The 22,743-nt window shown below is 42.7% G+C and overlaps 1 protein-coding gene across 1 annotated transcript in view; it reads left to right on the top strand.

Moving 5' to 3' along the window:
• Positions 1–1,117: 1,117 nt before the first annotated feature.
• Positions 1,118–22,743, top strand: part of rab3ip (RAB3A interacting protein (rabin3)) — a 47,721-nt gene continuing 26,095 nt past the window's right edge. Inside the window, 4 exon segments of the mRNA XM_084338756.1 lie at positions 1,118–1,224; positions 17,311–17,545; positions 21,628–21,744; positions 22,361–22,527. Coding sequence (XP_084194882.1) covers positions 21,658–21,744; positions 22,361–22,527 — 254 coding nt within the window. The 5' untranslated portion in view covers positions 1,118–1,224; positions 17,311–17,545; positions 21,628–21,657.

The raw sequence follows: 22,743 nt of genomic DNA, 5'->3' as shown, positions 1-22,743 counted from the left end.
TACCCAACCCCCCCCCCCACCCAACCTCCTCCAATGTACAGTTTCTACGTCAAATGTATATACTCCCTTTTCTTGACTCCTTCTGTATCACAAACAGTACTGTATTGCAAATCTGGTATGTCATAAATGTATAGATGTAGCAATACTGACTATCTGTATGTCATGTATGTCATATATGTCCTGATGAATTGAAAATGGGGGACCCTGATGTAAACAAGACGAAAGTCTTTCTCTGGTCTGCATCCCCTTAACAATTGTGTGTATTGAGCTGTACTGTACTGTACCCATTCTACAATCTGTTAATAAAGTTTTCAATCAATCAATCAATCACCGTAAATGCCCAAAACCCCCACCACCTCCTAATAGACAGTCTCCTCACCACCGCATGTATATATTCCCTCCCCGCCGTATGTATATTTCTCTCCCACCCACCCACCCCCTCCTAATGTACAGTCCCCTCCCCATCATATGTATATACTCTGTCAGGATCTAGGGGTAACAGTACTGTATATTTGAATACCGTTATGTCACAAATGTATCAGTACTAAATACCTATATGTCGTGTATGTCATAAATGTCATGTATGTTGTGTATGTCATAAATGTCTATATGAATTTAAAATGGGGGACCCTGATGGAAACAAGACTAACGTCTTTCTCAGGTCTGCATCCCCTTAACAATTGTATGTATTGAGCCGTACTGTATTGTACCCATTCTGCAATCTGTTAAATAAAGTTTTCATTCATTCATTCATGGTCAATGGGGGGAAACACATTGAGTGGAACAGAGGGTGAAACAGGAAAAAACGGAAATGACGTACCCACTACACCTCCCTATCATAGTCTGAAACTGGGAATTTACTAGGAGAACTCGAACGCACCACCACGGTTGTTGTAAAGATAATTTTACGAGGGTCACCTGAATGCATCACCACCACCACCACGGCTGGGCTGCGTGTAGTCTTTTACCAACACACTTGCAGTTCCGCGTTCGGGTTCTGCGATCTGATTGGCCGCTGACGTTCGTGACGACGTGACGACGAACGTCCGTGGCCAATCAGATCGCAGAACCCGAACGCGGAACTGCAAGTGTGTTGGTAAAAGACTACACCGCGGCCGGCTGCCTGGGCTGGTTCCTCGCATCACCGCCCTGTTGTTGCGTGAGTCGTGGTTTGAACGCTAAAGGTAGCAGGTTGTTGCTGACCAGCGCCCGTCGGACTCCCAGGTGAGTTGACCACAGCTACTATAAGTTAGCCGGCTAACGTTAAGCTAACCAGATCAATCCTTATGTTGTCACGTTACCTTATAGCAATACAGCTAGCTAGCTCTACATCCCAGCCGTCGGCTACTAACAGCTGGCAACGCAGATGCGTTCTCCACGCAGTGTCATCATCAAACAACACAATAATATGTTTTATTTGCTGCTGGTAATAATAATAATAATAATAATAATAACAACATTAACGTGTCTCTACTGTCTCATCATCAACCAGCTAGCTCAACGTTAGCCACCGCGGCTAACTATAGCTAGTCCGGTCTGTCTCAGCTGTCATTCTGTTTGTGAAGATGATCATCTTTATTATTACAGTCGACATGATGATCAAACCACATTGTAGTCGTTCTAACGTCGCACCACCACTAGGCCCGTTAGATAGATACACACATCTATAATGTATTGTTGTTGTCTCAACGTTACAAACGGCGGTGTGTAATAACCTGGTTATTAATGAGGAATTCGGGCCACCGTTTCTCTTTTAATCGGCTTTTATGTTTATCTTCTTACGTCATGTACAGTCTCCTCCCCATCATTATGTATATACTCTCTGTCAGGATCTATGGGTAACAGTACTGTATATTTGCATATCGTATATGTCACAAATGTAACAGTACTATTATATACCTGTATGTCATGAGTATGTCCCTATGCCATAAATGTCCTGTATGTTGTGTGTATGTCATATTATGTCATTATAAATTGAAAATGGGGGACCCTGATGTAAACAAGACGAAAGTCTTTCTCTGGTCTGCATCCCCTTAACAATTGTGTGTATTGAGCCGTGCTGTACTGTACCCATTCTGCAATCTGTTAAATAAAGTTTTCAATCAATCAATCATTCATTCAAGCTAACGTTACCACCAGGAATGACCGTGGTGTCGATGAGATGGACACGCATTTCTATAGCGTCAGCTAAACGCGACGACAGTTCAGCTGCCGCTGAGTGACATGTCGTGTCTGCTTTCATGCACGGTGGTGACAGATGGTGTGATGGTGCGCAGCTAGGAGAGCAGACTGTGGCGTCACGGAGGAGTGCGTGTACAGTGTGCGTGTGCGTGTACTGCCGAGGTGGTGATGACGATGGGTGGGGGCCTTATATTGACGAGGAGGAGGTCAACCTGCTGAGGTCACGGTGTAGCCCCCCCCCCCCCCCCCCCCCCCACTAACAGTAGAGTACGACGTTGTAACTGTGAGACCAAACCTTCTGGATAAATTTAGGCTCATCGTTTGGTATAGGCATGTGGTTCTCAACAGGGGGCACGTGGACCCCCAGGGGTCCTCCTCCTTGGGGGAGATTCCAGTGGGTCCCCAGAAAAAAGGGGGAATCGGTTTAATTTCAATATTTAATGCACTAGAGACGATGTGTATCGACGTGGGGGGGGGGGGGTCCTCCTAATGTGTATCAATGTGGGGGTCCTTGACATGAAAAGGTTTGAGAACCACTGGGCTACTCTATGCCCATCTAATGCCCATCTGGTAGACCCTGACTCTCCATGACACAATGGTCATTTGTCCGATGATAGCTGTGGACATACTGGTACTTAGGATACTGTATATATATATATATGCCAGGAGAAAGAAGAGGCTTTTTTTCATCAACTGATTGACTAACCCTGTCAAATTGTGTGTCCCACGTGCAGTCATGCCCTTTGACCTCTTGAGCATTATAGTATAATTCGGGTATACCTGACCAGCTAAGACCAAACTGTCCGGTTAATCAACAAGCCTAATCGACTAAGACGGGGTAGCCCTCATAATATAATCTGTAGAGGTGGCCTCACTCAACTACTACCGTATACTTTGTATACCAAGAGAAAGAGGAGGCTAATACACTATTCAGTATACCAAGAGAAATAAGAGAGGCTATACTCTATTCTGTATACCAAGAGAAACCGGAGGCTTATGGATACTCTATTCAGTATACCAAGAGAAAGAGGAGGCTAATACTCTATTCTGTATATACCAAGAGAAAGAGGAGGCTTATGGATACTCTATTCTGTATACCAAGAGAAAGAGGAGGCTAATACTCTATTCTGTATACCAAGAGAAAGAGGAGGCTAATACACTATTCAGTATACTAAGAGAAATAAGAGGCTATACTCTATTCTGTATACCAAGAGAAACAGGAGGCTTATGGATACTCTATTCTGTATATAGTATACCAAGAGAAAGGGGAGGCTATATAATTCGGTCCTGTATACCAAGAGAATTGGAAGATCTGGCTCTACTCTAGCTAGACTATAGAGACCCTTTTTTCCATCAACTTAATCCTTTAGGGCAAAACGATGTATTGGGAAACCGCGCCGCGCGCGCACATCTTTTGAGGAGAGACTCTTTTGGAACACGAGAGCGTTTGTAGACGGGTCGTAAGGACGTGGCATGGTTTCATCCACACTGTTCCTGGAGCAGTGCCCAGTTTAATGGTTTCAGAAGCAGAGCTTTGTCTACACAAACGTCATCATTGTTTACAAACTGTTAAAGGGTCTAGTATTGGCTCAATGTGTACAGAGAAAGGAGGCTGCTCACGGAGGAGAGAGTGGGGGAGAAAATGAATGAATGTGGATGAGAGCCTTGACATTAAGTGGTTGTAGCTACGGCTGTGGAGGCGCCGGAGACACGATCCAATATTCTTTTAGTCTCCTGAACACGGAGAGAACTATCCCAAGTCGATCTGCACTTTCTCGACCAAGCTACTACTGTATAGTCACTTTTCTCCGCACCTAACTCCCGAACTCCTCATGGGCAGATTGTGATAAACCTAGATCCAGAGAGACTCTGTGGGCAATCTGCGCATCCGGAGTTTGGGAGTAGGTGCGGGGAAAGTGACTAGCTCGGCAGAGAAAAGTGCAGATCGACTTGGGATCGGTCTCTCCGTGTTCAGGAGGCGTATAAAAGTCTATTGAATCATGTCTCCACCGCCCCCACAGTTGTAGCTACAACCACTTATTGTCCAGGCTCTCATCCACATTCATTAATTTTCTCTCCCCCGGCTCTCTCTCCCATGATTTGAGAATATTCGGAAGTCTTGCGGTGGTCTACAGACACAGAGAAAGACAAGATTATTTTCTGAGTAGGCTTAGCTCTAGACTCTATGCACAGAGAAAGACCAGACTATTTGCTGAGTAGGCTATAGAGACTCTATGCACAGAGAAAGAAAAGACCCGTTTCTGAGTAGGCTATAGACTCTACTCTATGCACAGAGAAAGACGAGACGACCAGCATTTTAAAGGCACAATGAGTAGCATTTTCCTAAAAGAAACAATATACTCATACAAAAATAATTCCTTTCAATCAATTGACCCACTAGAAGTGTGCGGTGGTGTCTTCATCTGCAGAATTGTCCCGATCGAGCTTTTTTGCCTCCTTTATCCCGATCCGAGTCCCGATAACAATATTAGTATTTTCCTAGATAGTACAGCTGCACACTTCGAGACCATTTTAAAACAGTAAAGTCAATGTAGGTAGGGCCTCGTAAAAAGAGCTTTATTTACATTTTTCTCAAATTCAGATTTTTCCATGTTATTATTATTATTTTAAAGAAAAACCCATTTAAAGGGGAACTATTTTACTATTTCTTTCACTATTTGGGCACTTTTACACAATTCCTGTGAGTTTATGGAACACCTCTGTAATTTTTTATTTTTTTAATTCATTGTTTTGTATTTCTAATCAACTACTCAAAAACAGCATTTTTCTACCTCAAGATCTTAAGCCGTTTTGAGCCTGGGAGGCCACGGTGCTGCTGCAAGGGGCCAACCGTGCACATTATCATGCAGCTGAGACATCTCTGACATCACAGATCAGCACATTTTCAGATGACTCAGTTCAGTGAGGGTGAATATTGTGAGAGGAGAATTGGAAGAATGCGCCAATATGAGAATTAGAGACATAGATCATATTAATATAAGTCCACATAGCTAGGAAACAATGCTAAACACTGAAAAAGGCCATTTATAAGATAGTTCCCCTTTAAAACCTATTTTGGCTTAACGTGGTCACTGCAGGTAGGCATAGCCTGAGTCTCTGGAGTCATGTTGTTTGCTGACGGGATGACCGTTCCTAATCATGAGGATAGCAGCTACAACTACGTGAGCGAACATGTCTAGTCATGTTCCCGCCGCCCAGAGTGAGGCTGTGTCTCTCGCTACGTTCGTCTTAACGTTAACGGACCCGCTCTGCTTCCAGTTAAAGCCCACTTGGTCATCTGTTGTAACTTTTAGAGCCTTTAAACGGTTTCCCCCTCTTGGCTCCATCATCTCATAAGAAACCGCATGGATTACATGGCGGTCCGGCGGACAATCCGCTCGTATAACAGGCGAGAATGAATGAACCCACAGTCGGACATAATTCACACAAACACAGCTGATTCAGTGCCTCAACTCTCTGTCCCTCCCTCACAACTCGTGTGTGTGCGTGTGTGTGTGTGCGTGTGTGTGTGTGTGTGTGCGCGCGTGTGTGTGTGTGCGCCTCCCCTCTCACTGACTAAACGGAGGATGCAGGCACGTCATCTTTCCCTTAATGGTGGTCTTTTTTTTTAACACAAAATAATCTTAATTTAATTGGGCTTAATGTAGCCGATATATAGAAGAAAAATAGGCCTAGGGACATCCCTATTGTTCTGTGTTCGGGATGTTTCTGGGCGTCAACCTTTGGGCGGTGGGTGTGTTTTGGACTTCCGCATATGGGTGGTCTTTGAATTGTCTCTGTTTTTCAAGCAGTAAAAAAAATACATGGCGACTTTCCCGTAAAAACGTTCTCTCTTTCCACCTAAACCGTTTCACTAAAATATGTTTCTGACAACATTTTAGACAGGGAAATAAGATACGCAGCCACGGCGCCAACTTTGAATGTTGTGTTTCACTACAACAATAGACGCTACTCGTCGTGCCTTTAAGTTAAAGGGTAGACTACATCTTTTCCATTTCCCCTTTTAAAACGATGTCCTTTCTCGGCACAATCCATGCTGTTGTTCATCATACTGGATACCTAGGGGTGACAGTGGCTCAGGTCGTAGAGCAGTCGTCTGGTAATCCGGAGGTTCCCGGTTCGATTCCTCTCCTCCCGGGCAGCGTCGTGTCGAAGTGTCCTTGAGCAAGACACTCAACCCCGGGCCCTAATTGCTCCCGATGAGCAGGTTGGCACCTTGCATGGTCGCCTCCGCTGTCAGTGTGTGAATGTGTAAAATGTGAGGAACAAATTGTAAAGAGCTTTGGATAAAAGCTGCTATATTATAAATGCAGCCATTTACCATTTTCACCTGCAGCTCTAGCTTAGTAGAGCCTCACAACTAATCTAAAGTAAACTGGGCCACAGTCTGTACAAGAAACAAAAGCTGAAAAGCTACTGGCTCCACCGTGGAGTAGGTTTCAGCGTTTCTTTCAGGTGTGTTTGTTTTGTGGCCGACTAGTAGCTTCTGGTGTCCAGTATGAAGCACAGCACGGGGCTGTGCTGAGAAACGGACTCTCCTGCTGGTATCCACTAGGGGTGGGAATCACCAGAGGCCCCACGATACGATACTAGAGTCACGATACTTGAGTCACGACACGATAATATTGCGACACTAAATATATTGCGATATGCTGAGTATTGCGATATTAATATTGCGATATATTGCGATTTGTTACCTTTTTTCAACTGCAAAGTAAAACTTTGTCAACAGGTTTTATCTAATAAAATAATAAAGTTCAGTCTGTTCGTCTCACTTCAAGCATTTTTATCGCAGAACGTGGTATTTTCTCAAGCAGACAGATGTCAACACTGTAATCTGTGTTGCATGTACCTGACACACTGAACTGTTTGTATTACAGTCATATTCCAACTTAACTGAATGCACATGTGTGTGTGTGGACTACTGTACTATTACAGGTGTTGAAATGAACAATGCAACTTCCTTATACATTTTTCTTAATTTTTTTTAATTTAAATAAAAAAATTAAATATCGATACTTGGCGTCCCTGTATACTACTACGTATAGACCCCCCCCCCCCCCCCACCCCTAGGCATAAAAGAAAATATAGTTTGTTTCCTGTTGGTTGTCAGTTAAGGCCATGGGTAGGTAGGGAATTTATTTAATTTAATTTTCTATTTTATTCTTTCCCACGGCGACTATGGATAGGGAATTTCTTTATTTGATTAAAATGTTCACAACAACATGGATGCATGTACTCTGCCAGCATGTTTATTGTTTAATATCCATAATACTAAAGGTTTGACTAAGATTTTTATGAAACTTTATTGTAAAAAAAAAAAATGTAATAAAAAAAAAGAAACTCATAAAATAAATTGGGTCGCACCTAAATTGGCAGGGTCGGTCGGCAACCGGAAACAAACCAGTTTGTTCTTTTAGGCCCGAGTAGTATCCAGTATGAAGGACAGCATGGGTCTGTGCTGAGGAAGCACTCGACCCACCGACAGCATCATTGTCGAGCAGGACATGGAGCTCAGGGTCCAACATTCCTGGACTGCAAGCAACAATGCTTGTTTTGGTGAAGTAGTTTTGTATAGCCTATTCAAAGCTTTGTTCAAATACTTTGTTACTTCATATATTTGAACGGCAAATAAATGACTTTTCGGTACAGTCCCTCCGTTCACAGAGAAAGATATGGTTATATTGTTATTCCCAACAGAATAAGAATAATGATGATGACTACAATGACACGTACACACACACACACACACACACACACACACACACACATTACTCACAGATAATAAGAACTACACGCACACACTGATACAAGCACTACACACACAGATACAGTACAAGGACTACATAGATACAAGGACTAGTCTGCAGTGTTTTTCAAAAACGCTACTGTTCCATTATTAATGTGATTTAGATCAGGGAAGGAGTGGTGTGTGAGTCTGTCTGTCTGTCTGTCTGTCTGTCTGTCTGTCTGTCTGTCTGTCTGTCTGTCTGTCTGTCTGTCTGTCTGTCTGTCTGTCTGTCTGTCTGTCTGTGTGTGTGTGTGTGTGTGTGTGTGTGTGTGTGTTTGTGTGTGAAAGGAAGATGTCAAGGTAGAGTCAGGAATCTTACAATTACTCCTTTGTTATGGAGCCTCTCTGTTTGTCTGTCTGTCACTTCTGTCTGACTATGTTTCATGTTATCCTGTCTGTCTGTCTGTCTGTCTGTCTGTCTGTCTGTCTGTCTGTCTGTCTGTCTGTCTGTCTGTCTGTCTGTCTGTCTGTCTGTCTATCTTCTCTCTCTCTCTCTCTCTCTCTCTCTCTCTCTCTCTCTCTCTCTCTCTCTCTCTCTCTCTCTCTCTCTCTCTCTCTCTCTCTCTCTCTCTCTCTCTCTCTGTGTGTCACCTGCGGTCTATAGCTATTTCTCCATCCATCTGTCTCTGTCTTGTTTACATCTGTTTATTTGCTCGCTGTCTGTCCCTTCTTCCTTTCCCATCTCTCTCTCAATCTCTCTCTTACTGCATCTGTATCTCTCTCCATCTCCCTCTCTATCTCTCTCCATCTCTCTCTGTACTTATCTCTATCTCTCTCCATCTCTCTCTCTCTCTCTTTGCATCTCCATCTCTCTCTGTACTTATCTCTATCTCTCCATCTCTCTCTATCTCTCTCCATCTCTCTCCATCTCTCTCTGTACTTATCTCTATCTCTCTCCATCTCTCTCTCTCTTTGCATCTCCCTCTGTATCTCTCTCCATCTCTCTCTGTACTTATCTCTATCTCTCTCCATCTCTCTCTCTCTTTGCATCTCCATCTCTCTCTGCATCTCCATCTCTTGGAGGAGAGAGAGAGAGAGAGGAATGGGGAGAGGGAAGAAAGACGAGAGGAAGCGATGAGCGGGAGGAGGGGAAAGGAGGAGGAGAGATGGAGGATGATGGGAGGAGTGGCGGAGGAGGAGATTGATGGGTGTTGTATTGTAGAGATAAAATGGGGAGGAGAGAGGAAGAGGAGCAAGAAAGATGGTGTGATGATGGTGATGGAAGAATAAGGAGAGTGGAGGATTGAAGACAACAGACAATATTTTGGAACGAAAATCTTTTCAAACGGCCTTCCGTCCCTGAAAACACACCGGTGGAGAATCAGAATCAGAACGGTGTTTATTGTCCAGTAAGCTGCACATGATGCAAGGAGCTTGTCTCGGCCATTTGGCGCGTCAGCATTAACAGACAATTCTAGTAGAATAGAATAAAATGGAATATACAAACTAAATTATAATTCAAATACAATAGAATAGAATATAGGACAGGGCTGTGTACAATTGTGCAGTATTGTGTGTAAGTGTCGTGTTCAGAGGCTCACAGTTGTGAGTGGTCCTTGGATGGCGAGAGGCTCTTTGGCAGCTGGGACCCGTGCAAGCAGCAGCCTGTCTGTGTGAAAAGATTGGAGATTTTATTTTTAGGCCATATCGCCCCCCGGCCCTACCGAGAGGAGGGCAATGGACCTGTCTCAGGCCTCGCCCTCTTTTCTTGATCCTCAAATCGACGGTTGTGATTGGAGGATCAAGCAAAGAGGGCAGCGTTTGAGATCGTGGGTCAATCGAGGTCTTCCAGCATGGCCCATATTTGCACGGTGGCCATGTTGCTCACATGTCACGCTCAGGACCCACGGTGGGAACAGGGTGGGAGGGAACCTGAGCATCATGACATAACATAAGAGCAGAACAGCCACCATGTGAATATGGTCAATGGCTGCCTGTAACATAGCAACCATTGTTTTGTACATGGCAATGGGAAAGAATGGCTGCAATGTGTAAAAATAAATATTTTGAAAGGGGTTACATACAGGCAGCCATGTTGGAAGAGACGGAACTACACATTCTGTTCAAGGCCTCTGTTAGTCAACTAAGATTTAGTCAAGGACAGCTCCTACATACTGTACATACATAGTGAGTGAGTGAGTGAGTGAGTGAGTGAATGAGTGAGTGATAGTGAGTGAGCGAGCGAGTGATAGTGAGTGAGTGAATGACAGATGAGAGCGAATGACAGATGAGTGACTGACTGACTAACTGATTGACTGAGTGACAGAGTGAGTGAGTGACACAGTGAGTGTCGTGAGTGACAGATGAGTGAGTGACAGATGAGTGAGTGAGTGAGTGACAGAGTGAAGTGACAGAGTGAGTGACAGAGTGAGGTGAGTGAGTGAGAGTGACAGAGTGAGTGAGTGAGTGAGTGACAGAGTGAGTGACACAGTGAGTGACAGAGTGAGTGACAGAGTGAGTGACACAGTGAGTGACAGAGTGAGTGACAGAGTGAGTGACAGAGTGAGTGACACAGTGAGTGAGTGAGTGAGTGACAGAGTGAGTGACACAGTGAGTGACAGAGTGAGTGACAGAGTGAGTGAGTGAGTGAGTGAGTGAGTGAGTGAGTGAGTGAGTGACAAGAGTGAGTGAGTGAGTGAGTGAGTGAGTGAGTGACACAGTGAGTGAGTGAGTGAGTGACAGAGTGAGTGACACAGTGAGTGACAGAGTGAGTGACAGAGTGAGTGACACAGTGAGTGACAGAGTGAGTGACACAGTGAGTGACAGAGTGAGTGACAGAGTGAGTGACAGAGTGAGTGACACAGTGAGTGAGTGAGTGATGTGACAGAGTGAGTGACACAGTGAGTGACAGAGTGAGTGACAGAGTGAGTGAGTGAGTGAGTGACAGAGTGAGTGAGTGAGTGAGTGAGTGAGTGAGTGACAGAGTGAGTGACACAGTGAGTGAGTGAGTGAGTGACAGAGTGAGTGACACAGTGAGTGAGGACAGAGTGAGTGAGTGAGTGAGTGAGTGACAGAGTGAGTGAGTGAGTGAGGGACAGAGTGAGTGACAGAGTGAGTGACAGAGTGAGTGACAGAGTGAGGGACACAGTGAGTGACAGAGTGAGTGACAGAGTGAGTGACAGAGTGAGTGACAGAGTGAGTGAGTGAGTGAGTGAGTGACACAGTGAGTGACAGAGTGAGTGACAGAGTGAGTGACAGAGTGAGTGAGTGAGTGAGTGAGTGAGTGAGTGAGTGACACAGTGAGTGACAGAGTGAGTGACAGAGTGAGTGACAGAGTGAGTGAGTGAGTGAGTGAGTGAGTGAGTGAGTGACACAGTGAGTGACAGAGTGAGTGACAGAGTGAGTGACAGAGTGAGTGACAGAGTGAGTGACAGAGTGAGTGACAGAGTGAGTGACAGAGTGAGTGACAGAGTGAGTGACAGAGTGAGTGACACAGTGAGTGACAGAGTGAGTGACAGAGTGAGTGACAGAGTGAGGGACAGAGTGAGTGACACAGTGAGTGAGTGAGTGACAGAGTGAGTGAGTGAGTGACAGCGTGAGTGAGTGAGTGACAGCGTGAGTGAGTGACATTGCTGGTATGTGAGGGGCTTTGCATCCTAAAACATTTCATTTGGCAATGGAATAATATAAATTACTTTCTGTGAGCCTTTCAGCCTATTATGTTGTCTGTCTGCTTTCCTAAATAGAATCAAACCATCCTCGATCGATTGCCTCAGTAAAAATGCAGATATAGACTACAAAGGAAATAAGTATTCTAAGTTATGTTAAGAAGAATCCAACTTTTGGAAGCCTTCTGGTTCCGCTACTCTTTGATACGGACACTCTGGTTGGAGGGGGCTGCTGATATTCCCCACCCGGCACTCAGAATGATTCTTTCATCAAGGTTGTTGGATGTAAGTGGATCCTCTTTACCCAGCATCCCTCAGGGTGTCCGGTTACCATTGGTTCCTCTGGACTGGTCTCCATGGAGATGGAGAGGAGGGAGGGATGGGATTGGTTTGTTGAGGGGGTGGGGGTGGGGTTTCACTGGAGTTCCATCCACAGACAGGTGTGATACTCTGCTCTCTCTCTCTCTCTCTCTCTCTCTCTCTCTCTCTCTCTCTCTCTCTCTCTCTCTGCCTCTCTCCTCTCTCTCTCTCTCTCTCTCTCTCTCTCTCTCTCTCTCTCTCTCTCTCTCTCTCTATCTCTCTCTCTCTGCCTCTCTCTCTCTCTCTCCCTCTCTCTCTCTCTCTCTCTCTCTCTCTCTCTCTCTCTCTCTCTCTCTCTGCTTATGTCTCTTTCTCTATCTCTCTGCATGTGTGTGTGTATGTGTGTGTCTTTCTCGCTCGTCAGGGTCTTGATTGCAGTCTGTGATGTATTCTATAGACAATAGTGAGGGAGAGATAGAGAGAAAGAAAGATAAGGAACAGGATAGAGATAGGGGGTGAGCGAGGGAAAGAGGATTGACAGAGAGAGGGAAAGAGAGGCTTGACAGAGAGAGGGAAAGAGAGGGTTGACAGAGAGAGGGAAAGAGAGGCTTGACAGAGAGAGAGGGAAAGAGAGGCTTGACAGAGAGAGGGAAAGAGAGGGTTGACAGAGAGAGGGAAAGAGAGGCTTGACAGAGAGAGGGAAAGAGAGGGTTGACAGAGAGAGGGAAAGAGAGGCTTGACAGAGAGAGGGAAAGAGAGGGTTGACAGAGAGAGGGAAAGAGAGGGTTGACAGAGAGAGGGAAAGAGAGGCTTGACAGAGAGAGGGAAAGAGAGGCTTGACAGAGAGAGGGAAAGAGAGGGTTGACAGAGAGAGAGGGAAAGAGAGGCTTGACAGAGAGAGAGGGAAAGAGAGGCTTGACAGAGAGAGGGAAAGAGAGGCTTGACAGAGAGAGGGAAAGAGAGGCTTGACAGAGAGAGAGGAGAAACGCATGCAGAGGAACAGAGAGAGAGGAGAGAGAGAGGCTTGACAGAGAGAGAGGAGAGAGAGAGGCTAGTCTACAGTAGGTGTGTTGTTTACATTCTGTGGACCATCTGCTTATCAGGCTCACAGCCGACCCAGCTGGCCTCTGTACTGGATACACACACCTCTACCACCTGCTTGTGTGTGTGCGCGTGCACGTGTGTGTGTGTTTTACGTGTGTGTACTAGGGCTACACTGGTGAGAGATTTTTGGCTCAGATGGTGGGAGCCTACATTTTCGTTTAGCCGATATAGCTGCAGATATACAGTTAGGCTACTATAAATAGATAAATGAAACAAATAAAAAAGAGACTGTTTGTAATATTGAGACATTCTGTTGCACATATCCATAATATATATATATATATTTTTAATGGGGTTAAAAGAAAAAAGAAGTGCAAATTCGCAATAGTTGCAATATTTTGCCACGCCCCCTTTTCAGCCAAATGGTATGAACACACACACACACACACACGTTTCACCTTAGAGCCATATGAAATCCGTTTAATTTTTTTCCGAATTCCATTACATTTTTTTCCAAATTCCGTTTTTTCCGTTTTAATATTTCAGAATTCTGTATTTTGCTTTGTACGCTCATTTTACCATCAGAAATAGTGTCTAATAAGTGGGAATGAATAAATGTCCACAATTTAATAAGATATAACAGTCCATTTAATAGGGCTGTCTTAAATACTTCGAAGCTTCGAAGCTTCGTTCGATGGGCATGGGATTCGAATATGAAAATAAAATTTGATTATTAAAAAAAAAAAGAAAAAAAAAATATATATATTTGTGCAAAATCAACTCTGCCTCTCTTTGTTAACTACAACAAGCGATGCTGTTTGTTATTTGAGATGAGGTCGGACTCGGCACTGACATATTTGTGTTCATTGTGCTGCTTTTATAAAGCCTCAAATGACGGCTTACAATATTTCATGAAAGCAAAGTGTTTTGTTTGTCTAAGATTTAAAAAGGTTTAAACTTTACAGCACTGACAAAGTTGAACAAAGTGCTGTACAAGTCCCACAACATAAAAAAAATAAAAAAGTAAATTATTATTATTCTTTTTTTTTATAGTTGATTCCATTTTTATTGCTCAATTCCGCGATTCCGTCTGCGATTCCGTGATCGCGGATTCCATATGGCTCTACTTGACCTCCATGCCCAATTTCAGCCTTCTAGGGCGGAACCTGTGGCCACTAGAGGGTGGGGACATTTTTGTAGACCAACCGACCTATAGAGCTGCTGGTCGCAGCTGAACGTGGCTAAAGAAAAAGCTAAATGTCTCCCCCCCCCAAAGATCCCCCAGCCGTACTCATCATGGCATCAAACTGTCTCCCTGAAACATGTAACCTATACCTTGTTTGGTTCGCTCAGCAACTTTACTGAGGTCAAAGGTCATGTGTGACTACTATGGACGTTGATGATGGTGCTATTTAGGGCTGCACGATTTTGCGATTATAATAATAATAATTTTTAAAGCAGCCCCACAGAGGTTTATTGTAAAATGCGGCTTGCATCTGGCCTACGTACGCGATGGGTCTTTTCAGGACACCGAGCCTGAAAATGTTTCTTCTTACCAGGGAATCGACACCGGGACCCAACGGTACCTTTTTTTCTGTACTTTACTCTCCCTCTCTGAAGTCTAAACTTCACAACAACACAATCTAAAACCCCTTACCCCCCTCTCCCAAACCGACCTTGTATCTCAATGGGACTTCCTGGTTAAATAAATAGATTTTTTTTTTTTTTTTTTTTTTTTTTGCGATTTGATAATTGCATCATTCCAAATCGCGATTTCAATTCGATTAATCGTGCAGCCCTAGTGCTATTGTGACTTAAGACTTTTTCAGTGGGATGTTGTCATGCTGCTTCTACCTATTGTATGAATGAATGCCCAGTTGAAGACACACCCAGTTTGCACATGCTCTCTCTCTCTCTCTCTCTCTCTCTCTCTCTCTCTCTCTCTCTCTCTCTCTCTCTCTCTCTCTCTCTCTCTCTCTCTCTCTCTCTCTCTCTCTCTCTCTCTCTCTCTCTCTCTCTCTCTCTCTCTCTCTCTCTCGCTCTCTGCAGCAGTACATTAATCTAAGCACCAAGTCGACACCCCCCCTGAGAACCAGTTCTGTCTCAATTACCATAGCAACTCTCCTGATTGACATGAGTGTCCATTCTGTTGGGCGGACTCTGAGCTGTCCTTAGCCAATAGGGTCAGCAGCCAGCCTTGTGTTTGTGTTCATGTTTAACCCTTTATTTATCCCTAGACAATAGGCTATGAACAGTTGCTCTTCTCCAGCAACACCCTGTTTCACGTTCACACAGTTCCACACATTCATAATCATAACCGTGGAGCTCCTCACCATAACCGCCGGGCCACTGAGCAGCTCCACCTAATCATCTTTTCTGTGACTTTTACTTTTTGATAAGAAAGTCTAGTGCTGGTTGAGCATTATGCATACTTTATGTTGTTGGCCTTTGTCTATAATGTGGCCACAAAAAAAATGGAAAGGTTTAATTATTTTGTTTGTTTGCACTGAGTTAATACTTTGACAAATGTTGCCTATATTTTTCAGTCAGTTTGGTCTTTGTGTGCCAAACATTATTAAAGGTAAACTTTTTTTTTACCAAATAAATGAGAAGCATGTTTAACTCAGCAGTGCCTCCCCTCTTGCTGCACCAACTTCTCTCCTGGCTCTAACCGTCACTGTCAAAATAATGTGCCTGATGTCAAACTGCCTCATTCTTTCAGTTTTTGCATGACTACGTCCTTGAGAATAACTGAAAAGTTGGATTCTTTTTAGGCTATATATCTTATGTTGATGTATGGTATTTTTGGAGTGTTACATTTTTTTTAAATAAAAAACAACATAAACCGAACCGAACCGAAAACCGCAAAACTAAAACCGCGATACGAACCGAACCGTCGATTTTGTGAACCGTTCCACCCCTAATACGGACTGTATTGATCTATTCATGACGTGAAATACATCTTGTACCGTGCCGATCGGCATTAAGAGAGCGTGCGTGCGTGTGTGCAAAACAATAGCACTGTATTACTCCAGTCACAGGCCGCTAGCAGGCCGCTGGTGTTGTTTGTCCATGAGTCTGACAGGCAGCCCAGGGGGGAGAAGACGGTCCCGCAGTCTGCTGGTCCGGCCCTGGAGGCTACGGTACCGCTTAGGCCTAAAAAAAATAATGGTTTGTTTCCGGTTGCCGACCGACCCTGCCGTTTTAGGTGCGACCCAATATATTTTATGAGTTTTTTAAAAAAATTATAAAAAAAAAGAAAAAAATCTATTTTTTTTTTGAATAAAGTTTCATATAAATCTTAGTCAAACGAACCTTTAGTATTATTGGGGCGCCCTCGTGGCGCATACCATAGTGCCTCGCGCACCTACGCAGCCGACCCGGGTTCGATCCCAGCTCCCGTCGTTATTTGTCGCATGTCCTCCCCACCTCTCCTCCCGTTCGCCCTCTCCTCTGTCGGTCCTGCGTGACCAAGAAAAGATGTAAAAATGCTAAAAAATAATAATAATAAAAAAAAAAACTTTAGTATTATGGATATTAAACATGCTGGCAGAGTACATGCATCCATGTTGTTGTGAACATTTTAATTAAATAAAAAAATTCCCTATCCAGTTGCCGTGGGAAAGAATTAAAAAAAAAAGAAAAAATTATAAATTCCCTACCCATGGCCAAACTGACAACCAACAGGAAACAAGCAATATTTTTATTTATGCCTTACTGGACCGCATCGGCTGAAACAGTTTGTGGTCGGGGTCCTCAATAATCCTGCATGCTTTGCTGACACCATCCGTTGTATATATATATTAATCCTGGATGAAGGGGAGCTCACCATAACAGATGTTCTTGGACACCATTCTCACATTCTAGGTGGTTGAGGGCGCGGTGGAACGTTGGCTACCGTGGATCTGTTTTGGGGGCGGCAGGCAAATTGGTGGGGGGGGGTGTTTTTGGGTGATGGTCAGTGGGCCATTTAACGTGCTTCTCAGAGCATTTGCTCACTATGGGAGTGAGGCCAACAGGGCAGTCGTTCAGGCGTGACTCTCCTCTCTGGCCCCCCCGCTACGATGACTTGAGGCAGGAGGGAGGGAGAGGAGAGGGAGGCAACACTGTTGGAGAGCACTTTTTGAGAGATTGTTTTTGGAACTTGTAATGTAATGTCCTCCTCCCTCTCGGTCTCGAATGGAATGTGAACTGAGTGAGTGAGAAAACGCTGGCAATCATTCCCCGCCTGCCAGCTGTAAACAGTGCCTTATTCATTTCATCACCACCTTGGCGAAGTTAATGTGTTCATTAACTGTGTTTGACTAAGCGTTCTCTTGTTCCCTCTCTTTCTCTTTTTTCTTCTCTCTCTCCGCCGCTTTGCAGGGTTGAGGCCAAAGACTCACCGACTGGCTGACCGGTGGACTTTTTTTTGATGGACCGGCTCATTGGCTGACCGGTTGGATGGATTTTTGACAATCTTGTTTGGCTGGCAAGTCGTCGGCGCACTGGCTGCATTTTCCACTGACTTTCGGTGTTCTTGACCGTCTGGATGAGCGGCTAATCGCTGGGACCACGAGGCCCCCACATCCACACCTCCATTCCCCGCTTCGACACTATGGTAGGTTTGGCACGACGTGACGGTAGCTCTATCGACGAGCTTTGTATGTACGGTATATACAAACCGCCGGCGATTCTGAGGGTTACGTCGGAAACTCGTCCTAACTAATTGCAAGTTCGCATTGTGTGTTGTCGAAGGGATCAACAGAAAGCTCAAAGAATCTGGACAAAGGCTGCTGAAATACTGGTTCAAATGACCCTTTTCTCTCCAAAGTTTCCTTTCAAATCCTCCAGCTCTGTGGTTTTCTGGGAAACGCTCGACAAACGCTCGGCGCTGCCACCACTGGTTGCCATTAAAACACATTACTATCACTGTTAACCGGTCAAGCTGCTGATCTTATTGGCGACCAGTGGGGGCAGCACCGAGCGTTCGTCGACTGGAGGATTTGAAAGGAGACTTTGGGGAGAACGGCTTGTGTGTTCAGTGTTCACCCCACTGTCCTCTGTTGAGACTCTGAGCTTTCTGGTGATCCCTTCGAAAACAGAAAGCAACTTGCAATATGTGGTTCGTTATAGAGCTTTTGTATATATGTAATGTGGTTCATTATAGAGCTTTGTATGTAATGTGGTTCATTATAAAGCGGTGTGTATATATGTAATGTGGTTCATTATAGAGCGTTGTGTATATATGTAATGTGGTTCATTATAGAGCTTTGTATGTAATGTGGTTCATTATAAAGCGGTGTGTATATATGTAATGTGGTTCATTATAAAGCGGTGTGTATATATGTAATGTGGTTCATTATAAAGCGGTGTGTATATATGTAATGTGGTTCATTATAGAGCTTTGTATGTAATGTGGTTCATTATAGAGCTTTGTATGTAATGTGGTTCATTATAGAGCGTTGTGTATATATGTAATGTGGTTCATTATAGAGCGTTGTGTATATATGTAATGTGGTTCATTATAAAGCGTTGTGTATATATGTAATGTGGTTCGTTATAAAGCGTTGTGTATATATGTAATGTGGTTCGTTATAGAGCGTTGTGTATATATGTAATGTGGTTCATTATAGAGCGTTGTGTATATATGTAATGTGGTTCATTATAGAGCTTTTGTATATAGTAATGTGGTTCATTATAGAGCTTTTGTATATAGTAATGTGGTTCATTATAGAGCTTTGTATATAGTAATGTGGTTCATTATAGAGCTTTGTATGTAATGTGGTTCATTATAGAGCTTTGTATATAGTAATGTGGTTCATTATAGAGCTTTGTAATCGCTGCTGGCGGGACAAAACCTCATAACTCCAAAATCCCAACTTTTCAGCAGGTGAAAAAAACGAACACAGATTTGAGGGTGAATAGAGTTAGGAGGTTTAGACAGATGATCGGTTTAATGCTTTCCCATTGTTAAAACTTTGTAAAACCCACACACACATATGGAGGATGATCTACAGAGTTGATTTATATATATAAAAAAAAAAAAGTTTAAATGGAGTTATGAGGTTTTGTCCCGCCAGCAGCGGTATGTAATGTGGTTCATTATAGAGCTTTGTATGTAATGTGGTTCATTATAGAGCTTTGTATGTAATGTGGTTCATTATAGAGCTTTGTATGTAATGTGGTTCATTATAGAGCTTTGTATGTAATGTGGTTCATTATAGAGCTTTGTATGTAATGTGGTTCATTATAGAGCGTTGTGTATATATGTAATGTGGTTCATTATAGAGCGTTGTGTATATATGTAATGTGGTTCATTATAGAGCGTTGTGTATATATGTAATGTGGTTCATTATAGAGCGTTGTGTATATATGTAATGTGGTTCATTATAAAGCGTTGTGTATATATGTAATGTGGTTCATTATAAAGCGGTGTGTATATATGTAATGTGGTTCATTATAAAGCGTTGTGTATATATGTAATGTGGTTCATTATAAAGCGTTGTGTATATATGTAATGTGGTTCGTTATAGAGCGTTGTGTATATATGTAATGTGGTTCATTATAAAGTGTTGTGTATATATGTAATATGGTTCATTATAAAGCGTTGTGTATATATGTAATGTGGTTCATTATAAAGCGTTGTGTATATATGTAATGTGGTTCATTATAAAGCGGTGTGTATATATGTAATGTGGTTCATTATAAAGCGTTGTGTATATATGTAATGTGGTTCATTATAAAGCGGTGTGTATATATGTAATGTGGTTCATTATAGAGCGTTGTGTATATATGTAATGTGGTTCATTATAAAGCGGTGTGTATATATGTAATGTGGTTCATTATAAAGCGTTGTGTATATATGTAATGTGGTTCATTATAAAGCGTTGTGTATATATGTAATGTGGTTCATTATAGAGCGTTGTGTATATATGTAATGTGGTTCATTATAAAGCGTTGTGTATATATGTAATGTGGTTCATTATAAAGCGTTGTGTATATATGTAATGTGGTTCATTATAAAGCGTTGTGTATATATGTAATGTGGTTCATTATAGAGCGTTGTGTATATATGTAATGTGGTTCATTATAAAGCGTTGTGTATATATGTAATGTGGTTCATTATAAAGCGTTGTGTATATATGTAATGTGGTTCATTATAGAGCGTTGTGTATATATGTAATGTGGTTCATTATAAAGCGTTGTGTATATATGTAATGTGGTTCATTATAGAGCGTTGTGTATATATGTAATGTGGTTCATTATAGAGCGTTGTGTATATATGTAATGTGGTTCATTATAAAGCGTTGTGTATATATGTAATGTGGTTCATTATAGAGCGTTGTGTATATATGTAATGTGGTTCATTATAGAGCGTTGTGTATATATGTAATGTGGTTCATTATAGAGCGTTGTGTATATATGTAATGTGGTTCATTATAAAGCGTTGTGTATATATGTAATGTGGTTCATTATAAAGCGTTGTGTATATATGTAATGTGGTTCATTATAAAGCGTTGTGTATATATGTAATGTGGTTCATTATAAAGCGTTGTGTATATATGTAATGTGGTTCATTATAAAGCGTTGTGTATATATGTAATGTGGTTCATTATAGAGCGTTGTGTATATATGTAATGTGGTTCATTATAGAGCGTTGTGTATATATGTAATGTGGTTCATTATAGAGCGTTGTGTATATATGTAATGTGGTTCATTATAGAGCGTTGTGTATATATGTAATGTGGTTCATTATAAAGCGTTGTGTATATATGTAATGTGGTTCATTATAAAGCGGTGTGTATATATGTAATGTGGTTCATTATAGAGCGTTGTGTATATATGTAATGTGGTTCATTATAGAGCGTTGTGTATATATGTAATGTGGTTCATTATAAAGTGTTGTGTATATATGTAATGTGGTTCATTATAGAGCGTTGTGTATATATGTAATGTGGTTCATTATAAAGCGTTGTGTATATATGTAATGAAAGACCCTCACCACCCCAATAACAGCCTGTTTCAGCTGCTGAGGTCAGGCAGACGCCTGCGAACCCCAGCTACTAGGACAGAGCGGCTTAGGCTCAGCTTCTTCCCCCAGGCCATCAGAGCCATGAACAATGAACATTGAGTGCTCAGAACATTGAACTGTCCACACACAAGCACACATGAACACACACACGACACGCACACTGTGCACGCTCACACACGAGCAGCCACTTAACACTTTAACATGAGCGGGCACACACTCATGTCGCACACACGCACACTTATGGCCAAAGGAAAGGACACTTTAAATTAGAATAACAGGAACAGTGTATTGCACTACCAAAGCTAACTAGCATGTCACACATGCTCTGTAAATAACTATGTACAGATACCGAGATGTCACTCCATGTTACCTGCTACCTGTTACTGCACAATGTTGTTTCTTCTTTTGATTCTATTATATGTACCACTGTATTGCACATCGTTGCGGGCAAGACCACCCGCATTTCATTGTATACCTGTATGCCGTGACAATTAAAACTCTTGACTCTTGACTTGACTTGACTTGACTAATGTGGTTCATTATAAAGCGTTGTGTATATATATGTAATGTGGTTCATTATAAAGCGTTGTGTATATATGTAATGCATACAAAGCTCGTCAATAGAGTCTAGTTTAATCTACATCTATGACCTCTGTCTCCTTCTACAGTCTCCAGTATGATGCGCTAGTGTAGCTGCTATGGCCAGCAGCGGTCAGAGCACCGGTGAGCCTCTGGAAGGCTTCCACGAGGTCAACCTGGCCTCTCCTACCACACCAGACCTACAGGTACACATCCGTCTCGTCCGTCTGTCTGTCTGTATCGTCTCATTATTTTACATCTTACTGGATGTATTTATTTGTTAAATAAATAAATGTTTAAATGTTTTTTTTGTATTGTATTGCATTTGATTGACTATTGAGGACGAATATTTGCTTAAAAAAGCATGGCCTGATGATAATAACATCATTACTGATAAGTAGGGATGTTTGATATTGGCTTTTTTTTACCGGTATCGGAAATTAAGAGTTGGACAATATCGGCATATCGGATATCGGTATCAACCGATACCGATATATATGCGTATAATTTCAGGTAATTAACATTACATATATCTTGTCGTGGAATTAACACAACATTATGCATACTTTTGACAATAAACAATGTAATAATTTGTTCTTACTTGCATGCCTGGGTAAATAAAGGTTAAATACATTTAAAAAAAAATATATATATATATATATATATATATATATATATATATATATATATATTATTATTATTATTTTTTTTTTTTATTAACCGATACCGATCATTTCCGATATTACATTTGAATGCCAATATCGGTAGGCCGATAATATCGGACATCTCTACTGATAAGTGATTATTTGTGATTTGCTCCAGAATCAAGCAGAGCAGCGCCCCCCAAGCCATCGTCACAGTGCCCCCCCCAACACCCTGTACCGGACCCCCGCCCTGGGAGGCCCCCAGTCGACCCTCAGAGCCGACCAGCTGCCCACACAGCCGAGCTACCCGGTCTACTCCACACCGCGACACAGCCACAATGGCAGGTGAGTGACGTGGCTAGATCCCATTCGCCTTTTCTTGTCCCGCCCACTTTCACAGTGTGGCCAATCCATGTCCAGTTGTCGAGCCCAAACCCAACAAGTCATACCTCTGTATGGACAACACCGCTGGGAGAGCTCCTCCTCCTTGTAAACAAAGATAATGGACCTATCTCAAGCGCTGTCCTTGAGTTGACAACAACTTGTGATTAGAGCAGGGGT

The sequence above is a fragment of the Notolepis coatsorum genome (genome assembly GCF_963971535.1).
Source record: "Notolepis coatsorum genome assembly, contig: SCAFFOLD_219, whole genome shotgun sequence".
Lineage (NCBI taxonomy): Eukaryota > Metazoa > Chordata > Actinopteri > Aulopiformes > Paralepididae > Notolepis > Notolepis coatsorum.
This window is presented reverse-complemented; position numbering and strand designations above follow the sequence as displayed.